Source organism: Petaurus breviceps, unplaced genomic scaffold (assembly GCF_028583685.1).
Source record: "Petaurus breviceps papuanus isolate PSGF00001 unplaced genomic scaffold, PetGlider_PUasm1.0 171, whole genome shotgun sequence".
Lineage (NCBI taxonomy): Eukaryota > Metazoa > Chordata > Mammalia > Diprotodontia > Petauridae > Petaurus > Petaurus breviceps.
In genome coordinates this window covers 24,912,783-24,935,045 of record NW_027185754.1, presented here as the reverse complement: position 1 = coordinate 24,935,045, position 22,263 = coordinate 24,912,783, and the positions used below count along the sequence as shown (strand labels likewise).

At 37.9% G+C, this 22,263-nt stretch overlaps 1 protein-coding gene across 8 annotated transcripts in view; it reads right to left on the bottom strand.

Annotated features, from left to right (window-relative positions):
• Nucleotides 1-22,263, bottom strand: part of MAPKAP1 (MAPK associated protein 1) — a 346,315-nt gene that overhangs the window by 187,993 nt on the left and 136,059 nt on the right. For all 8 annotated transcript variants that reach the window (XM_069082736.1, XM_069082737.1, XM_069082738.1 and 5 more), the window contains one exon: nt 4,277-4,449. In XM_069082736.1, the coding sequence (XP_068938837.1) occupies nt 4,277-4,449 (173 nt within the window). The remainder of the gene's footprint in view (nt 1-4,276; nt 4,450-22,263) is intronic.

Below are 22,263 nucleotides of genomic sequence, written 5' to 3'. Positions count from 1 at the left end.
GGGGGGGGGGGGGGGGGGGGGGGGGGGGGGGGGGGGGGGGGGGAGCATGGAGGTAAAGAATTTGTGGTTGGATAGCATGGGTTGCCTACTCAAATGAAGTTGTAAAACACATCATTTCAGCAATTACCTCCAATGACTCAGATCACAAATGCAACCACACCTGTTGAACCTATAAAATTTTGTCCAATCCTTTTGAAAATTCACTACAGAGAATCCACCTAACAAGTTGGAAGTCTTCAATCTATCCTGACATTGCAAAGGTACCCATGGAGTACTCTGGCAGTCCACCTGTCACTCCTTCCTCTTGCCACATGGTAAACCAATCTCATCTTCTTATTACACAATTCTTTAATGACATCTTGTACTCCTATTCTTTAGCATTCCTCCTAGGTTATATGTTGCAGCCTGCTCACATCCATCATGCATCTTTCCACTGCTATACATGTGATGCCCATTTTTCTTTCTTCAAAGGTAGTTATCTTCTATGTCTCATTGCTATAAAGCAATACCAATAGAAGGTTAATATGGAATAGGTGGATCTTTGCTTCTGTGGAGACTTGGAGAAAATAAGTACAAGAGTTTTTGCAATTTCCCAAAAGCTTTAAAGCCTCACCTCTGCCTCTTGTTAAATGCTAGATCCAATTTGTTATATAGCTGTACTATCTGTCCCAGATATTCATATTATTGGACAAGTTCTATATGGTGATGATCCAAATGCATATTGAAATATGAAAGCAGACATTCTTTCTCCACTTACATGGACCTACATGTTTGGAAAAACATGCCAAACTTCTCTGAGTAATCATGGGTCTCCTCGGTCTAATGTCACCCACAAACAGGTATATCTGGAAGACCTCACTATCTGAGGAGAATCCATCTTGAATAGAATTCCTTACCAGATCTCATTCATCCTAATGGTGAAAATGTCTTGCAGGCATTACATCTCTTTGTTTTATGTCTCATCTCACCCAGGTCACTGAACAGGCTTATTTCTGTTGGTATGTTTTCCAAAGAATGTTAATTTATTTTGATGTACAGTTAGGAGACACTTTGTTGTAAAAAAGTCCATAAAGGAGTAATTTTTTCTACCAAATCAAATGGGTCCCCCCCCACCATTAACAAACAATAAACATGAGGTCTTACATTCTCTCCATTTTTCAATTTACTGTGAAATGGTAAAGATATGGTCCATTGCTGAATGTCACTTACAAAGGTCTAGTAGTTAACTACTGATAACCTATATCAAGAATGATCATAAAATGTTTGTAAAGATAGGTAGTATGAATATAAGTCAGTAGTTATTGATATTCTGTTGGTTGCTTTTTGAAGGGAATTAATAAGGTCCAAGATTTTTTTTCCAACTCTTTGGTATTTCCCTTCTTTGGATACCTTGTACATTGGTCCCTCAATACCCCTCACAACTATATCACCTCCAGCCCAAATTACCTCTCTATGTACTTGGTTCAATTTGGCTCCACTTCATATCTTTCTTCTCTTTAGTGACACTTCTACCTATACTATAAACCATGTAGGACTATGATATCCAAAAGAAATAGGCCAGATAAGATAAAATTAGAAGGTCCTCTACACAAAAGCCAGTGTCACTAAGAAACAAAAGCTAAAAGGACATCCAAGAAAATGTTACTGCCAAATACTGTCATTAAAGTAGGTGTTTTAACATCAAAACCTATTTTATATAATTTGGGCCTTATTCTTGGACACTTGAAAATATAAGCATTCCACAAAAATTAAGAGTCCTGATAAAGATTGGCAACATTTGACTATGAGGTAAAGTGAGAGAGGTTATGAAAATTATAAGGGAAACTTTATATAAGGAGTTCATGCAAATAGTAACTATGGAAGGAGCATTAAAGGAGGCAGCATGAGAAGTAGAAAGTGCCCAGGAGTCAAGAGATGAGTTCGAACTGAGTTATCACATGTTTGACCTCAGACAATTCACTTCACCTAGCTGGGCTTGAATTTTCACTTCCATAGAAACCAGCAATTTGCTTTTTTCAGTGGGAGGTAAGGGAAGCAGAGTGAAAAATGCTGCATACACCATGAAATGAGGAGATTATTTGAACTGATTTTGCTTTACTTTAGCAGCGCTCAAGTGTGTGGCATGGAAATGACTGTGATGTAAAAACAAAAGGCACAGATAATACTTATAGTAAAATGAGCAGGCTGAATTCAAGTATTTCTAAAGTCTATTCCAACTATAATGATTATAACATCTCTTTCCTTTGAAACAGGAAGTATAATGTAGCAAAAATGAGAGACAAAATATACACTGGTAGTCCTAAAGTGCTAATATAACTAAAAGGTCCTGAGTATTTTTTTAAATTAGCTTCTATACAAGTTTAAAGATATAACATGAAAGAATTGCACTGCATAAAAAAGCATGGTGGGGGCATGAACTGTATTTATGGAGGAAGTATCCAAAAAGATGAATTCAAGTATGTTTTGGAATATCTATATAATGTAATAGAAAAATAAAACCGGGTTTAGTGTCAAAATCCTTATAACTTCAAGACAAATAATTTCTCCTCTCCTGGCTTTAGTTTATTTACCTCTTTAAACAAAGAGAAGAGAAGGTAGGGTAGAGTGGGGGCATGGGACAGATCATCTCTAAAGTCTGGTTCAGCTTTAGCACGATGATATTAAGAACAAAACTCCCTTTGTCCAATCCTAAATGAACAGAATATAATAGTATGATACCAACACCACAAATCAAAGAGAAAAGCTTTATGTGTATTCCATATATTGTTTTATCTAAACTCTTGAGAAACGATCAGTACTACCTAACCTCATACATCCAGCTCCTCTTTACAACCTTCAGAAATAGTATGCTCCCACTCTTGCCATCTGGAATGCCTCCCCTTACTCTCCTACCTGCCCCCTACCCCCCGAAATCTCTGTCTGTAGAGATTCTACCCATTCTTCAAGTACCAGGTCAAAGGTTTTAGTTCCTCACCTGTAAAACAAAGAGACTGAAATGGTTTCTGAGGTCCCTTCCAGCTCCTCATCTATAATCCTTTTCAGATAACAATAACAAAAACTATAATGATAATCACCAAAATATACAGCTAGGCAGAGTAGAAAGAACACTGGGCCTAGAGTCGGGAAGTTCTGAATTCAAACCCAGCCTCCAACACCTCCTAATTGTGTGACTTTGGGCACTTCAATTGAAATGACTCAATTTCCTCAAATGCAAACTAGGAATAATACTAGCAACTACTTTCCAGGGGAGTTGTGAGGATGACTGACACCTAGCAGGTACTTAACAAATACTACTTTCCCTTTTCCCTCCAATCCCCGCACATTCACACTTTTATGGAGTTTATGCCTCACAGCACTCACAAAAGTTCTTATAGGTATCCTCAAACCAAGTTTAGCTCTCTATTTATTAGTACTGCGCTGCTTGCCTCCTCCTCACCCTCTCCCTCGGTCCCATAGTGCTTTGGAATTTTTTCCTTTCTTACTCAGTAATTTTGTTCTATTTTATGCCAACGTCCACAGAACTGGAAGGACAAAAAGAGATCATCTAGTCAAAGTTTCTCATTTTACATATAAGGAAACTGAGAGCCAGAGAAGTTAAGTAATTTGCCTCAAATCACTCAGGTGCTAAGTGACAGGGCTAGGTTTCAAAGAAAGGGTCCTCTAACTCGAAACCTATGACTCTTAGTACTGTACTGTACTGTCTCCTCACCTCATCTTAGGGGGCATACCTGAACCCCGAGAAGAGTCACATAAGGAAACTGAAGACAAACTCACTATAGAGAAAGCAGCATTTAGAAGGCCTGAGGATTAATTACTGATATTGTATCTTATCCTCTCCCCTACACTGTAAAGCTTCCTTAGTACTGTGATAATTCTTAGGTATCTGAATCTTACATACAGAAAACATGATGTTTGCTGAAATGAAAATAATCTCATATCTATATATGTATAGTATTTTACAGTTCACCATATATTTTCTTGATGAGTGCAAAGACCTTTCAACAAAGTTCATTTGCAATATATAATAATATCAGCTCCTATTTCTATAGTATTTTAAGATTTAAAAGAGCATTTTCCTCACGGTCACTCTGGAAGGTAGACCATTCCGATATTATTATTCTCTTCATCTTACAGAGAACAAAAGTGAACCTTAGAGAGGATACGTGACTTGCATAATTAGTAAGCTGTATGTGTTTACAAATAGTTCTCTGGCTATTCAGAGACTGATCAGAAGAAAGCTGGATAGCAAAGGGAAGAAGAAAAGAAAGTAAATTACTTGAGCTTGGGTTCTCGTCCTTCACTTGTATACTGCCAGCAGATTAGGCCGATTAGGTCATGCACCTTGGCATGTGCTATGGTCACAACTGTCATTGGTAGAAGTCTGTCTTGGCTTGTGTGCAGTGGGAGGTAGACATCAATTTTTTTGGTTGCAGTGGTCCCTACATGACCCTGTGGACAAAAGATACCACGTTAGATATATTTGCTAAAGTAAAAAACCACATAATAATCACTCCCAACACCAGAATTTGACCACTATCAAAAGGTATGTTTTTTACATTACAGGTGAAAACAGTCATGTTTACTATAAATGAACACATACACACACACTCATACACAAATATTTTTAAAGGAAATATTTACACATAGGCAAGACTAAAAAATAGATCAATTAGAAACCCACAAAAACCCTCTATGTACAAAACCTGAGGAATAGTTGAATAAAATTGTGGCATATCTACATAATGGAATTTTACTGGATCATTAGTACACATATCTTAAATAGTCGCTATATTCTTCTACTCTGCTAAAATTGAGATGAAACTGAATAAGGACAATCATAAAGGCCTACATTTGGATTGAAAAAGCAATTCACAAGTACAAGAGGGAGAAGGAATGGTAAGTTGCTAACGTGATCTTTGGCTACATTAAGAAAGGTAAAGTTTATGACAAAAGCATTGTCAAAATGAACAACTTTGAAAGACTGAAGAACTCTGACCAATGCAAGGACCAACCATGATTCCAGAGGACCAGTGAGCAAGAACAATGGAGAGGTTGTGGACACAAGGAACAAAATGAGACAAATTTCTGGATGTGGTCATCACAGGAATTTGTATTTGGTACAAGAGTTTTATTTTCCCTTCTTTTTCAATGGGGAGGAGGAAAGGGAACTTGGACGGAGAGAAAATAAATGTTTATTCACTGAAAAAAAATTTAATTAAAACAAAAAAGGTATAGGAATCCTTGTTCTAGGAATAAGAAGACTATAGTCTTACTATACTTTGCCCAACTGAAATTACACCTATAGTATTTTGTTTATTTCTGTTTAACATATTGGTTCCTAAATTCCCTATACATCAACCCTGTTAGATGACCCTCTCCCCTTTTATCACTGGAATTCTGTTCACATCTTCAAAATTATATTTTTTCCCTGTATGTATCTTTATTTTTCAGACTGAATTCTTATATAAATAACCTTGATGGGTTTTCTTCTTATACATTTTACCACTCTCTTTCACTTGACTGGATTATTTAATCAATTCACATTTATGTTTATCGCTATTAAGAAAAGTTTTCCTCCACTCATTTTGTGTGTGGCGTGTTGCTTCTTTTCTCTTTTGTCACTATGATTAGTCGTGCTAGTATTAGCCCTACTTTTCTAGTCTATTCTTACAAATTCTCCCTAACTGTACTCCTTTTCACCTTTTTTATTTATCTGGGTCTAACTCTTTTTACCCTTCTTCCTCTCCCTGATTAGCTAAGTAGTTCAAATCTTCCTTCCCTGAATTTCTCTTGTTAAATCTCTTACTCTAAATTTTTTTGGGGGTAGGGAGGGTAGGACAAGGTGACACTTCCTTTCAAGATGTTTTCTGTTAATTTGCCCTTCTCTTTATTTTCCTTTTCTTCTACTCTATTCTGAATTTTCTTATTTGTGAGCATATTTATACTAGATTCTTCTTTTTCTTACAGGAATTCCAATAAAGCTTATAAGAAATGTGTATTTTTTTTTTGAGACTTTGCTTATAGCTGATATTACTGTCTTCTGAGTTTGTGTCTTGCATATCATTGGCTGTATAATATTTCTTTTATCATTTTTTTCCATTTACTCATTTTTCCAGGACGTTTTTATGAATTAGAACTTCGTGTTGGGGCCAGGTACTGCTTTCTTCTGGAAATAACAGTAGGGGTTTTTTTGTTATTGTTCTGTATTATCTGGGTAATGAACATTATGTTGTTCAAGGACCTCGGAAGCATCTGGACAGCGTACTATACCTTAGTGACCAACCCTAGGAGGTTTGATCCAGAGTACATCCTGAGAGCTGTCTTCGATTCCAAGACCTGAAGGCTTCTGACCCAACTCTCAGGTCAAAGAAACATAGCTTCAGTTATCCTTGGCTAGAGCCTGCTCTAAGATCCTGTTTCCCTTCCACCTTGGCACACAGCTTCAAGTTCTAGGCTTACTTGTTTCCCCATTTGGAAGAATTCAGTGAGAATTGCCCTAGAGTCAGACTTTTCCAATGTCCATAGGCTTCTGGATATCTCTTTGTGAAGAGAAGTTGGCAAAATCTATGGTTTCTCCGTGATCATTTCTTCATCTAGTGCTTTTCTTTGAATCCTCGCTGTAGTAGCTGTGAGAACTGGATTATTCTGCTTCGACTCCCTATGTTACCTTGAGGATCATCCCATCTTGTTCCTTTTCTCAAGCCTGCCTCTTTTCTTTGAAGTTCCATCTTTTTCATTGATAGCCAAGCTTTGAAGGATGTTAATTTGAGATGCAACTTAAGCTGCAACTTTTTTGAATTTATTATTACTGTTATGTGCAATGTATATTTGTGTATATATGTACACACATACATACACATACTTTTTGGAATATACTATTCCATTTTGTTCTATTTCTCATGACTGGTTTAAAAAAAAAACCCTAGGTTATCCAGATCAACATATCTTTGCAGCTGAAAATCTATTTCCTGGCTTTTTGCGAAATTTGTTATTTACCATTGAAAATGTAAAATTTAACCACTGCATGTCATTTCAAAAGTGAGATTTTTATCTGGTGGTTACCTACACATTCACAGCATCAATTCCTTGTGTTATTAGCAGGATCATACATCTATAAATGGAAAGGACCTAATAAGCCATTTAGTTTAATCCCCTGATTTTATAGATGAGGAAACTGAGACAAAGAAGGTTAAGCAATTTGACTTGGGTCACAAAGCTAGTGTCTGAGATATTATTTTAATGCATGTCTTCCTACCTACAAGTTCAATGCCCTATCTAATATGTCATATTGTCTCTCAAATTTAAAAGTTCTAGGGAATATTCTTGTATATATTTTTGCAGTGCAACATCCTTAAATTACCTCTGGGTACCCCGTCTTCAAGGTCTATTGCTTTGGCTTGTACAGAAGTCATATGTTCTTTTAAAGCTGTTGTATTTTTCTCTCTATTGTGAAATTTTCTACAATTTTTGTATTTTATATTGTAATTCTGTTCTTTGTTCTCTCGGGGCCTCTACTTCTTTACTGATGCTATTATGTCTTTTAAATTATTTCAAACTTAAAACAATGCTCTTTGTATTTTTAAATTTTAGATTTAGCACTCTGGTTTCCTACCGAACTTAATTCCTAACACTTTCCTTTAAATTTTTTATTTCTCTTTTGAACACTTATGGATTTTTATCCTGTTGGGTTTTCTTTTATCTCTGAGGAACCTCCAGAATTCTTTTTTTTTTCTTTTTGGAGGACAACTGGGGTTAAGTAACTTGCCCAAGGTTACACAGCTAGTTTTTTTGTGTGGGTGTTAAGTGCCTGAGGCCAGAACTTAACTTGGGTCCTCCTGACTCTGGGGCCAGCGCTATACTCACTGTGCCACCTACCCACCCCAACCTCCAGAATTCTTTTATTCATCTGACAGTTCTGATTTATTTTTCTTCGCCATATAATATTTCTTTATAGTATTCCACTCTAAGGTTTTACTCTTCTTCTTCCAGTCTTTAAGAGCTCTTTGTTGGTTTACACTGCTTGTGAATGAGATTTTTTGTTCAGATGTTCTCCCTTGGTCTTACATTCTTTCAAACCTTTTATTGTATTATCAGTCATTTGTCACTGATTTCTGTCTTCACTCTTTGGCCTTTCCCACTCCTGTATAGACACCTGAGTCTGGACATCTTCAGGCTCCTTGCAAGTATATGTGCACCCAGCCTGAATTCCTGACCTGGAAAAAAACTCCTGGTAGAGAAGTATGGTCCCAGATGAGTTTTTATTCGCCTCTTCCTCACAGACAGTCCTTCTTGTTGGCTCCACTCTATGTTCTTCTGCCTCTTTCCTTTGCCCTTTCCCTTTCCCCTTTCTTTCTCATGAACAGAAGCAGTAATATCTCTTATGAGAGTGAATTGAAAAAGTTAGGAGTCACTGTGAAGGGAGTAGGGGGCAGGCAGGAGGTGAAAGGTTCAATCTGTAGCTGGACTTCAAGCACAAATCTACAAAACTGCTTTTACTCATAAGAGGTTGGGGGTTGGGGACAATGAGTGGTAGGTTAAAGATTTATATTCTCTGATGTGATTTCATGATATTTTATAATTTTTGAGTGTTATTTCTGTCTTATCTTGTGAATATAGCTTTGGTTTCTCTATATCTGGTACATAATTTATTTTCTGAGGTATAAGGCTACAGAAGTTTAAGAATACAAACTCCTCTGCTACTTTTGTAATCATACAATTCCCCCTAAACCATTTTTTAAACTTCAACGTAATCCAAAGATGCTTTGTGGCTGCAAATCAATGGAACGCTTCCATCTCAGAACAACCAAAGCTGAAGGTAGCTCAAAGAGCAATGGAAACATGCATGGCTTGTCTAGTTAGGTTATAACATACTACCAACAATGGTTACATAATCTCAATTCTATGATCTTATAACTTATACTCAAGAAATTATGTAAGAGACTTAAGAGAGAAGATATATGATGAAAATAATAGACAGTAAAATCTTAAGATGGGTCACCCAACTAGTATACACAAAATATTAAGAGCCAAAGAAAAGGATCCAACATACTGAGTAGTTTATATAGAATTCATGTATTCACACAGGGCATATACCTACATAAATGAGAAAACAATTCAATGAAAATATGAGAAAGAGAAACAAAAAGAAACCTGAAATATTTATATAAAAGTATGCAGTGAGGGGCAGCCAGGTAGCACAACGTGTAAGAGCACCGGCTCTAGTGGCGGGATGACCTGGGGATCGAATCCGGGCTCAGACACTTAGCACCCACCCAGAAACACCTGGCCGTGTAACCTTGAGCAAGTTACTTAACCCCAATTGCTTAGGGGAGGCCAGGTGGCTCAGCAAGTAAGCGCACCGGCCCCAGTGTTGGGATAACCTGGGGATCAAATCCAGGATCAGATACTTAGCACCACACCCAGAAATAACTGGCCGTGTAACCGTGAGCAAGTTACTTAACCCTGATTGCTTAAAAAAAAAAAAAGTATGCAGTGAAAGGATAAGAACACAAAAATACACAAACTATGACTTTATTTTAAAAACAGTATAAACAAAATCCCCCCAAAACTATGTGATAGAAAAAGTGATCAGAAGGGAACTCAGAAGCAAACCACATGTTTATATTGTTTTGTTTGTTACTATGAAAATTTTAAAAATAAGTTATAATAAGCGTGGCTAGGTGGCACAGTGAATAGAGCACCGGCCCTGGAGTCAGGACGACCTGGGTTCAGATCCGGCCTCAGACACTTAACACACACACACACACACACACACACAAATAGCCATGTGACCTTGGGCAAGTCACTTAATCCCAACTGCCCTCCAAAAAGCAAAAAAAAAAAAGGAGTTATAATTAATTGGAAGCTTATATGACATAAGAAAAAACAAGATGGCCCTCAGTCCTCTAGTCTATTTTTATTTTTGCAGTGATGATGACAGGAGTAGAAACAAAGAAGAGAGTATTAAAAAAATGACAGTTTTTACATTGTCTACAAATATTAATTCATCTGTTCGTACTCCAAATGTAAAATTATCATCCAATAACCAATAACTGGATATACTATTGGAATAACTGATATATGTAAAACCAGAAGGTCAAATAAAGTGTCCCTAAATGGAAGAATAACTCACAGGCTCTCCTTGGATTCAAATAAACAAATTGGAGTTGATTTTATTCTGTATCCAACAGTAGTAACAAACCATTTCATAAACTATATGATTATTTCACAATGCAATACTCATGTCAAACATTTGCAAAAAGACCTCCATGAAATAATTATAGCTGGTGCACCAACATCTATGGGAAAGGACAAGGAGATAAATTTTATGAATAATTCAATAAATACTTTCAATTTAAATCAACATAAAATTTAATAATCAGCAACTTTAATGCAAAGATTGGCAAAGAAGAAGATAGCAGAAAAATATGTTGGAAAACATGGCTCAGGAGTAATAAATGACAAAGGCCAATAAGTTGTAGAAACAAAGAAACATCAAGCCTATATCACAAACACTTGAGAAAAGTATTTGGGAGGTTTGGGACATAGTGAGTACTAACAAAAATCCTCCCAAAATAAAATCAATTATATTTTAACAGAGGAAAAAAAAAACAACAACAACCAACTGCTAATATTAGGATGAAGAACAGAATTAGGGGACATGAGGTAGGAGGAAAAACTGAAGGATAAGAGGCTGTAGTCAAAAGAAAGATTTCAGAGCTGTGGATCATGGTGGAGAAACAATTAGAAGTGATGATCAGAAGAAAGGTATGACTAATTCCTGTGTGTGTGAAATGGAATAAAGGAAGCCAGGCAAGTATAGGAAATGTCACAGTGTTTATATATTGAAGTCTCCAAATATAAGAGCAAGGTTTGAGAAGTAGAGTATGATAATTAAAGTCCTCAAGCATGAGATCAGGGGAACTTAAAAAAGTTTGTTGTTTATTTGTGGAATTGAAAATAAAATATGGAAATTTTTTGTGAAAAAAAAATTAGGGGCAGCTAGGTGACACAGTGAATAGAGTACTGACCCTGGAGTCAGGAGGACCTGGGTTCAAATCTGGCCTCAGACACTTAACACAAAAACTAGCCATGTGACCTTGGGCAAGTCACTTAACCCCAACTGCCCTAAAAAAAAAAAGGCAAAAAAAAATTAAGATTAACAAAAAATAAAAAAAAAATCCGATTAGCAAACTTGAAAAAGCAGGAGGAATGACTTGGAAATCAGTAGATGACTACTGGATGCTTCCCTACTGCTTACAAACATACCCACGTGTCCCCTATCCTCAAAAAATCTCTCCTTTTATAGTTAAAACTCTTTGAGAAGGCTGTCTACAATACATGACTCCTTTCCTCACCTCTCACTCTTAACTCTGTACAATCTGGCTTCCAATCTCATCACTCAACAGAAACTCTGTCCAAGATTACCAATGATCTCTTAATTGCCAAATCGAAAGGCCTTTTATCTACTCTTATCCTTCTTGACTGCTCTGCAGCCTTTGACACTGTTGGTCACTCTCTTCTTCCACATATTTACCACAATGTGCTCTATTCTCTCTTAGTTTTTGGACACTATTCACTCCTGATTCTCTTCATACCCATCTGACTGCTCCTTTCTCAGTCAGCTTCTCTGGATCTTCATCCAGGTCATGCCCAATAGCAGGGGGTGACCCACAGGGCTCTGAGCTAGGCCTTCTTCTCCCTCTATACTATTTCACATGGTGATTTCATCAGCTCCTATGGATTCAATTATCATCTCTATGCTGGTGATTCTCAAATCTACTTATCCAGCCCTAATCCCTCTGCTGCCTTCAGTATCTCACCTAACTTGTAGACATCTCAAACTAGATGTCTGGTAAACATCTTAAGTATGTTTGAAACAAAAATCCTTATCTTCACCCTATCATACTTCTCTATTATTGTCAAAGGCACAACCATCCTTTCAGCCCCCAGGCTTGCAATTTCATGTCATTCTCAACTCCTACCTCCCCAATGTCCTCATCTAATCTGCTGCAAAGCCTATTCATTTCACCTTTGCAACATCTCTGAAATACTTCTCCTCTTTTGATGCTGCCACCTCTTCTGATACCTACTATCCCGGTATGATCCATTGTCTCCTTATGCTACTACAACAGCTTACTGGCTGGTCTACCTGCCTCAAGTTTCTTCCCACTCCAGTCCATCCTTCATTAAGCTAAGTACAGGCTGGACTATGACATCTCTCTCCCTCCCCAACCCCATCAACTCTAGTACTCACTATGACCTCCAGGATCAAACATAAAATTACTGGGTTGGCATTCAAGGTCCTTCAAAACCTGGCTCCTCTGTCCACCTTTCCAATCTTATTATACCTTACACTCAACTCACATACTCTCACATATTCTCTGATCTAACAAAAATGGCTTCCTTTCTGTTCCCTAAAGAAGACACTCCATCTCTGGGTGTTTTGACTGATTGTCTCCCATGCCTAGAATGTTCTTCCTCCTCATTTATACTCTCTGGCTTCCCCAAATACTTTCAGGACCCAGACAAAATCTCACCTTTTACAGGAAGCCTTTCCCAAACCCTCTCATTTTGGGTGCCTTCCTTCTGGTGATGACTTATTACCCTGTATGTAGCTTGTTTGTATATAGTTGTTTACATATTGTCTCCCTCGTTAGTTTTGTAAGGAAGCTCCTAGACAGTAGTATTTCCTTTCTTTGCATCCCTAACACTTAGCCCAGTGCCTGGCACACAGTAGGCACTTAAATGCTTAATGGCTAATTGTCTAATAAAGACTAAAGGTGTAAATTTCAAAGGAAGACAGAGAGTTGTTGAGTAATGGTGGCAAGAAGCCCATCTGAAATGGTGGTAAGGAACAAGGAGCATGCCTATTCCTCCTGCTGTTTCACGATTACAGTGTTCTATGGAAATTCAGTTTACATTACAAAAGCTAGAGAGTGTAAAGCAAAGAAATCTAACTAAGATGCATTTCTTTCTTTCTTCTTTCCTTCCTTCCTTGCTTTCAAATAATAGAGACAGAATTCCAGTGGGTACAATGAAAAAAGGGGATAGAGAACTATATGGAAGGAAGCATTAGTATGGCAGATGCAGATGTTTGTTGTCGTGCTTGTCCTTCATTTTCGAAGAGGACCATGACATCAGGGAGATGATGACATGACTTGCAGTTGACTGATTTGAGTGAGGGAGGGCTGTGCAAGGTCACCTGCCTCAGTTTCTCCTCCAGAGCCATTTGGGTCCAGTGGCCAGATATTCATCAAGACAACTGGAGATGACCCAGGTTGCAGTGGGAGACCCTGGCCCTTTTAGGCTAAGGCCTTTGCAGATACTCACTGAGAGTGAGGAAATGCCCATTCAGTGAATAGGTCTCCTTAAGAAGAGGGTCAAGGGATGACCCTTTAATTAGAAAAAGAAAAGGAAAAAAAACCACAATCAAGCTGGGAGGGGGAGACCATCAGGCTTGCTGTTTGAAAGAGAAACAGTTGACATAGACGTTCATTCTTAAGAGGAAGAAAAGAAGGGAAGAAGGGAGGAAGGGAGGGGAGGAAGGAAGGGGAGGAAGGAAGGGGAGGAAGGAAGGAAGGAAGGGGAGGAAGGAAGGAAGGAAGGGGAGGAAGGAAGGAAGGAAGGGGAGGAAGGAAGGAAGGAAGGAAGGAAGGAAGGAAGGAAGGAAGGAAGGAAGGAAGGAAGGAAGGAAGGAAGGAAGGAAGGAAGGAATCTAGCCAGTAAAACCCAAGTTAAGTGGGCAGCTTCTGGACATCAAAATTTACCTTCCTTTGGAGAGGAAAGGGAAAACAAGAGGGAGTCACTCAAATCAAAGTGACAAAGAAAATAGAAGCTAGAAGTCTGCCCACCACACACAAAAAAACCTGGGTTTGAATTCTGGTTCTGTGATTTACTACCCATGTGATCTTGGACAAACCACTAGTTACCTTTCTTGGTTTTACCTTTTTCACGTGTATAAGGACTAAATGGTCTGTACGGTTCCTTCTAGTTCTGCCTTTCCATGTTCTAGTTTTTAAAAAATGTTTTATTGATATTATTCTCTCTCCCTTTTTTTACCATCACTGTTTCTTCCCTTTTGACTCCCCTTTTCTCTACCAATAAAACTATCCCTTATAAAAAGTACAGACATGGGGAAGCTAGGTGGCGCAGTGAATAGAGCAGCAGTCCTGGAGTCAGGAGGACCTGAGTACAAATCCAGCCTCAGACACTTGATACACTTACTAGCTGTGTGACTTTCGGCAAGTCACAACCCCAATTGCCCTCAAAAAAAATAGTACAGACAAGCAAAAGAAATCATCACATTGGCCATATCTGTGTATTTTTAATCTACTACTGTCCTGCTGAAAGGTAGAAAGAAATCTGCACCATGAATCCTCTGAAACCAAGACTGGATGCTTCACTGACCAAAGTTCTGTTTTTCAGTGCTCTAAAGTGTTCTCCTGGTTCTACTTACTTTACTCTGTATCAATTTATACAAGTCTTCCCAGGTTTCTCTGAATTCTTCATATTCATAATTTCTTATAATTCAATCATATTCCATTCCATGCAGACAATTTGCTGTCATTTCCAAATGAAGTACACATAATTTCTTTTTCAGGTCTTTGCTTTAAAAACAAAACAGGAAAAAAAAAAAGGCTGCTGCCAGTATTTTTGTATATATGGAACCTCTCTTAGAATGCCTTAGATTTGATGACTAGTAGTGTTACCACTGGGTCAAAGGGTATAGGTATTTAATGGCTTTAAAATACGTGTGTGTGTGTGTGTGTGTGTAATGCCCTCGAATATATACCATTTTTGTCTTTTGTATTCTTTTCCAGGTGAGCAGCTAGATGGTGCAGTGGATAGTATGGTGAGCCTAAAGTCAGAAAGAGTCATCTTCTTGAGTTCAAATTTGGTCTCAGACACTTACTAGCTGTGTGACCTGGGGTCTTTTTGCCTCAATTTCCTCAGCTGTAAAATGAGCTGGAGAAGCAATTGGCAAACCACTCTAGTATCTTTGCCAAGAAAAACCCACATGGGTCACAAAGAGTCAGACACAGAAAAAAATTCCTCAACAACAACTCCTCCTCAACAACAACTTCTTTGCCAAAATGGCAGGGAAGGAGTGAAACTATAGAGTTGCTTCTCTGTTCTTACATATTTTCTAGCTCTAACTTTTTATATTCTAAAGTTTCTTCTGGCTCTAAATTCTAAAACAGTATGAATTTTCCAAATTAAGTGATATAGAGTGGAAGGCTCAACAACAGTGCTACTTAACATTGAGGTTCGCCAATAATAAAATAAATCGCTTAAAGCTGTTGCTAAGTGTGCAATTGCTCTGTCAAATGAAAGAAACAGAGAGGACAGGCTGCTCAGCTTCTGCAATTAAAGAGACAAGAAGCAGGCAGGCCTAGTACATTAGTCACAATGGCATAGGGCAATCATTATGTGCAATTTCAAGATAGGAATAAACCTATCACTGAATCCAGATGCTGTGATGATGCAAATGTCTGCCAAGGTTATTTTGAGGCTTACCTGAAGATGGTAAAATTCCTTATGTGAAGAAATGCAGTCAACGACTGAGGTAGCAAACCACAATGCAATCATGTTAGCTCCCACAGGATCATAGATCTAGGGCTGGAAGCAACTTTGGGGGCTAATCCAACCTTTTCATTTTATAGAAGATAAAATTAACACCCAAAGAGGGCAAGTCAATTGCCCAAGGTCATTTGAGTAATGAGCTGTAATCTGAATTCAGCTTATCTGACTCAAAGTCCAGGGCTTTTTCCACTGTGCCTGCTCCCTTCCTTCTATTCACTTCTGCATTCAGCTTGCTGTCTATCTGCAATATCTATGCAATAAATATACATGTTGGCAAAGCAATTCTATGAGCAAGAGTTCCAAAGTGGATAAGAGTGCCAGATCTTTAATCAGAAGGACCTGAGTTCAAATTTGACTTCAGACACTTACTAGCTGTGTAACACTGGACAAGTCACTTGACCATATCTGCCTCAGTTTCCTCATCTGCAAAATGAGCTAGAAAAAGAAATTGCAAACCAAATGGGGTCACAAAAGAGTTGGACATGACTGAAACAATTGAGTGACAACAACAACACAGTAGCTCTATAGGCTATCCATTCAAATGCATATCATAATCTGGAAAACAGACGTTTCCTCTCTCATCTCTTTGTCTCTGCACAGGTTGTCACTCGTAAGTAGAATGCATTGACCTTCACTTCTAGAGTCTCAAATTTCCTTTAAGTGTGCTATTTCCAAGAGTAATGCTTTCATTACTCTACCCCCACCCTCCTCCTTCCCCCACACAGTTGCTAAAGCCCTGAAATTATCTCTCATTTATTTTGTATATATTTTAAAATTTTACTTATACAGGTACTTGCTATTTCCTCTGAAAGAATCTAAGGTCCTTAAGGAGAGAGGCTATTTCAGGTCTGCCTAGGTATTCCCTGGATAGTACAGTGCCCAGCACCAGGTAGGTGTTCAACAAGTTCTTATGGATTGCTTTTTCATACACTTGGTTTTCCTGTTTTGGAAACTTAGATCAAACTCCTTTGAATTGTTATGGACCTCATTCAGGGATCTTTGTGGTATTTTTATGGACCTCATTCAGGGAGCTTTGTGGTGTTGCACAGTGATATCTGCAAGCCAGAGCATATGGAAAGCCTTCATGAATGGGAATCCTCATTCATTGGACATTCTCTATGACCGTAGCAAGCATAGAGTCTATTTTATGCCTCATTTGATACTAATATTCAGAAGGCTGTCTAACAAGTTACCTCTGTTCTTATATCATTAATGGAATATATAGTCCTCTTCTCTCCATTTGCACAGCCCCCAAACACTAGTACCTCATCATCTCTTGTCTAAACTGTTGCAACAGCCTTCCCATTGGTTTCCCTGTTTCAGGTCTCTCTCTTCTGCAATCCATCCTCCAGTCAACCTATAAAAAAATTTTCATAAGGAGTAGGAATGATCCATGTCACTCCCTGTCTCCCTACCCTCTTACCCCTACAGTGAATCAACTTCATTGTTTCCCAATTATCTCCAGCATGAAATACACACCTCTGGCATTTAAAATTCTTCATAAATCAGCTCCTTCATACCTTTCCAGTCTTCATCAGACTTGACACTCCATCTCCTTTCTCTCTCTGTGCCTTTGTACTGGCTCTCTCCCATGCCTAGAATGTTCTCCTTCCTCACTTCTGCCCATTAACTTTCCTTCCTTGCTTCAAGACTTAGACCAAACCTCACCTTCTATAAAAGGTCTTCCCTGGTCTGTCTGACTCCTAGTGCCTTCCCTCTGAGAATAGTTTCCATTTATATTGTGTGTAGCTTGTATGTACACTGTTACTTCCAAGTCGCCTCTCATTAATTAGAATGTGAACTCCTCTGTATGCCAGTGTTTAAATATATCATATTGTATAAATGCTTATTAACTTATACAAAATAAAATTCATCTAGTCCCCTAAAAAAATCCTTCTTCCAAACTTCCTTCTGTTCCTTCTGTCTTTCACAGACACTATCATTCTTCTAGTCTTCAGATTTGCAATACTGGCATTACCTTTGACTCATCATACTTCCTTAACCCCATATATTCATTCCATTGCCAAATCTTGTGTTTCTTAAATCCACACGTCAGCCCTGAGTCTCCTTTGCTGGTCTATCATCCATATCGTTATCTCTTAGGTGTAGATGTACGTCAAGATTCTGTCCTAGGCCCTCTTCTCTTCTTTGTTATATCCACCAATGATAGTATCTCCCATAGGTTTGTCATCCCCATGAAGTTAATGCTCAGATCTAGATTTCCAGGGATTCTCTGTCTCCTGAGCTACAGTCCAACATCATTCACTGCCATTCTCATGTATGTCCTACAGACACTCCAAACTCAAGATGTCCAAAACAGGATTGATTCTCTTTTCCCCAAGACCCACCCTGCTTCTAAACTTCTCTATTTCTGCCAAGGGCACAATCATCCCTTCTGGTCTCCTAGGTTTACAGCCTTGACATTATACATGACTCCTCACTTTCTCTACTAGTCATTGCTGTTTTCTTGGTCTTTTTTTTTTTTGGGGGGGGGGGGTTAGAAATAACATCTATGATCCTTTCCAGGTGTTTGGTCTTCTTTCTTTTTCTTGAGAACCAATCCCTATACACCCTCAAAATTATGTTACCTCCAGCATTAATCTCTTCTGTGTACACTTGATCTGACCTAGATGGTTTTCCTACCTTCATTTTCTTCAGTCCAATTTTTACATTATGTTACATACAAGAAACATTAAGATTTGTTATTATAAAGACTAATTGCTATGCTCCACTGCCACTGATAGAAAAAGAAATGTAGGAGCTGCTAGGTAGCACAGTGAATAGAGCACCGGCCCTGGAGTCAGGAGGACCTGAGTTCAAATATGGGCTCAGACACTTGACATACTTACTAGCTGTGTGACTTTGGGCAAGTCATTTAACCCCAATTGCCCTCCAAAAAAACAGAAAAAGAAATGTAATATACACCTTGGTAAATTCTTTTTCTTTTGGTCTATTTACTATCCTTCTTTCAGTTTTATCCTTAAATGCTCTTGGATGATCCAACTTAATTTAGTCTACTGCAAAGCTTTATTTTTCCAGCTATTGTGTTCTCTGTAGAACCTTCTCTATTGATCATTCTTTGTTGCTGGTGCATGAACTGTAAAGCTGCAACTGACTTCATGATGATCTTTTTGCAAATGTCTATTATAAGTAAAGCAATAAGAGATAACCTACGTGGGGTGGCCAGGTAGCACAGCGAATAAGAGCACTGGCTCCAGTGTTAAGAAGACCTGGAGATCGAATCCCGGGCTCAGACACTTAGCACCCACCCAGAAACACCTGGCTGTGTAACCTTGAGCAAGTTACTTAACCCCAATTGCTTAGGGGCGGCCAGGTGGCTCAGCGAGTAAGAGCACCGGCTCCAGTGTCGGGATGACCTGGATCAAATCTGGGCTCAGATACTCAGCACCACACCCAGAAATAACTGGCCATGTAACCTTGAGCAAGTTACTTAACTCCAATTGCTTTAAAAAAAAAAAAGAGAGAGATAACCTACGTGTCCCAGGAAATGTGGTCTGGACATATAACAAAACTAATTCTGTTAACTTCTTTACTTGTCTCTCTAAGGAGAATTCATGGACCATCCTTCCATTTACCTTTATCTTCTTTTTGTCTTCTAGTTTCATTTACAGTGAAAATTTCAATAACAATACAATTCAGTTACTCCAATACCATGGTTGCTGAACAACGATCTCACGTTTATAGAACCGATTGTTAAAATTAATTGAATCGTAGGTAGTCTAATATCTGCGAGTTTCAGGTTCCTTCTACTTCCTACAGCTCTGGCCAACATAACTTAAGAAGCAGAAGGATGTTGCATAGAGTCGAGGGACAATTTGTATTGTTCTTTGTTTTATGGCCTGCCATATATGGAGAGTACATCATCTAGGGGCCAGTTTATTGGTGATGAGCCTCTTTCTATGCTTAATTAATCAAGATGGTCCTCAGAAAGCAGGCACAGTGTGTTGCTGAGACAACAATCAAAGTTTTTCCAACATGACAGAATTCATCAGTTGGTGTTCTGTGAGCACATACTTCAAGATGCCAGTGTTGCTTCCATAACACAATAACACATTAAAGTAGGATTTCTGTGGAGGGTTAGCTACCACATTTATCTGAATAGAGGCTGTATCTCCCCCTAAATTTTATCTGAAACATGAAAATAGCCTTCATTTGATTTAGTTTTAGTGTATATTTATATTTTTTCCTTCCACAGAAATCTCATTTTGGGGAAACAGCCTATATTCAAACTAAAATAGGAGTCCCTTTTGTTCATTCTATAATTCTGCCAAAGTAACAGTTAATAAGACTGCATTTATATAGTGCTTACTAGGAGACAGGCATTGTGCTATGTGCTTTACAATTATAATCTCATTTTATCCTCACAACAACGCTGGGAGGTAGGTACTATTATTAACCTCATTTTACACTTGAGGAGACTAAAGCAAACAGAGAGAGGTTAAATGACGTACCTAGAGTCAAATAGCTAGTAAGTGTCTGAGGTCACATTTGAACTTGAGTCTTCTGGATTCCAGTCCCTGAGCTCAATCTACTGTGAACCTTGAACATCTAACCATGAACAGCTGCCAAAGTGTTTTCCTATTTTTCTGAACAGATCCTCTTTTATTGTTTTTATTCACACCATCCTTTGTGCCTTAAATGCCTTGTAGCCCTGTTCTGTCTATTGAAATCCTAACCATTTTCTGAGTTCAAGTTCAACTGCCACCTTATCCATGAAGGCTTCCCCAAAGCTCCCAAATAGAAGTGAATTCTCTTTACACAACAGGACTCCTAAAGAACTCTAAATGTGCTCTCCTTTATATTTACTATAGCCTGATATGTATTATAGTACCAGTGTGAATACTTTATCTTCCCCTTCCAGACTATACTCCTTGAGAGTAGAGACTACATTTAATTTTTTCTATCTCTCATCTCCCAACTCTACTATTTTCCCAGGTACTTGAAACAGCACATTGCACAGAGACAGTTAATCAATGTTAATTGAATTGAATTGTATTACCAAAAATAAACCAACCTACGTCCTGTAAATCAGTGGCCTACCACTTTAACAACCAGTGACTAGAAACCTGTAGGCATCTCAAATTGTCACTACTTTGATAATGATGAATGAAATTAATTCAAAGAGGTATTATGCTTCATTATTTTATTAAAAGTAATAATTTTAACCTAAACAGGGATGTTCATTATGGCACATGTCTTCATATATGAGCTAAAGGACTAATATGTCTAGCATCTAAGGATTAACCTAGCTAAGCATGGAGAATTTCATCACCAAAGGCCTGGCTACCAGAACATGATGATTTTTGTCCATGGCAATTTAAGAAAGTACCTCCTAAGTCATGAGCAATCTCCAGTAGTGTTGGAAAGCATACCCATACCAATGAAATCCTAGATCTTCTAAAGTAGTAAGGTAAGAGAAATGAAATTAATACATAAGGAAAACATTTCATTCAAAGTGTTAGGTTTTGTCAAAGAATCTGATAGATACTGGATTTAGATATAGTTATATAGTAGCTCAATTGATCCCAAACCCCATGAAAATATGCAAGAATCACTAATATTTTCCTTGTTTGACAGTTGTGAAAAGGTTCAGAGGTTAAGTGACTCTTACAAGATCACCCTGATAAGTCACACAGAAAGGACTTGAAAGCATCTTTTTAAAATCCAAATGCAATATCTACTCTTAGTAAACATCTATAAAATGAAACCAATAATACTTATCTTACTTACCTCTCAAGGTTGTGAGCAACAAGCTTTGCAAAACTTAAAGCACTACAGAAATATAGGTATTAATATTGTTTGCTATTGAAACTTCTTAGCTTTAAGGCTTCATCTACTGACCCAGAAGACAAGGTATGGTTTTCCACAATCAAAATGGTACTATCAGACTTACTATTAGATTTTGTATAAAATCTGATGGAAAAATCTATTCAAGGCCAGGGGCCTTACCACATGGAGTTGCCTTAATAACCCCCAATAAATCTGGGAGGATTAAAGGCTGTGAAATTAACATTTTCCTGATCTGTCACCTGTACTAAAGTTAATTTGTCAAAAATATTCTTACAGCTTGTCACTGGACAGTATAGATTCTGACAAGTTAAGTCTAGAATGAAATTGACAAAATATCTCATTAATTTTCTAGGAATCACCTACCTTGGTTCCATTAAGCTTTTATCATTAAGAATATCACCAGCTGTCACTCTTCCTTTGAGAAGGTCAATTTCTGATCTCAATATACCTTTAGGACACTTGTTATATAAATAAGAATTATATTTCAGTTTATTAAGCTCAAGTGTCACTACTATGAGGTCTTACACAGTGATTATGTACCATGGTAAGAGGTGGAGCAGCAGTGTGTTAACTTGCATGTAAGAAGAGGTCTGAGCTGCCCCTCCTTAATAGTACTAGGTAAATTCCAACACAACAAAAACTGACAGTGTCAAATCTCTCTAAATCATGGTTCTCTAATCTATAAAAAGATCTCATAGTCCCCTTTCTTACATGGGAGATAAACTCATATCTTTAACACTGATATTTTCATAGATCCATCAACATAACAAAAGAATATTTCACTGAGTTACCATAAGCAAATCTCATTTTCCCTAAATATAAAATGGGAATCACTATACTTGTGGTACCCTATTTACCGGGTTGTCA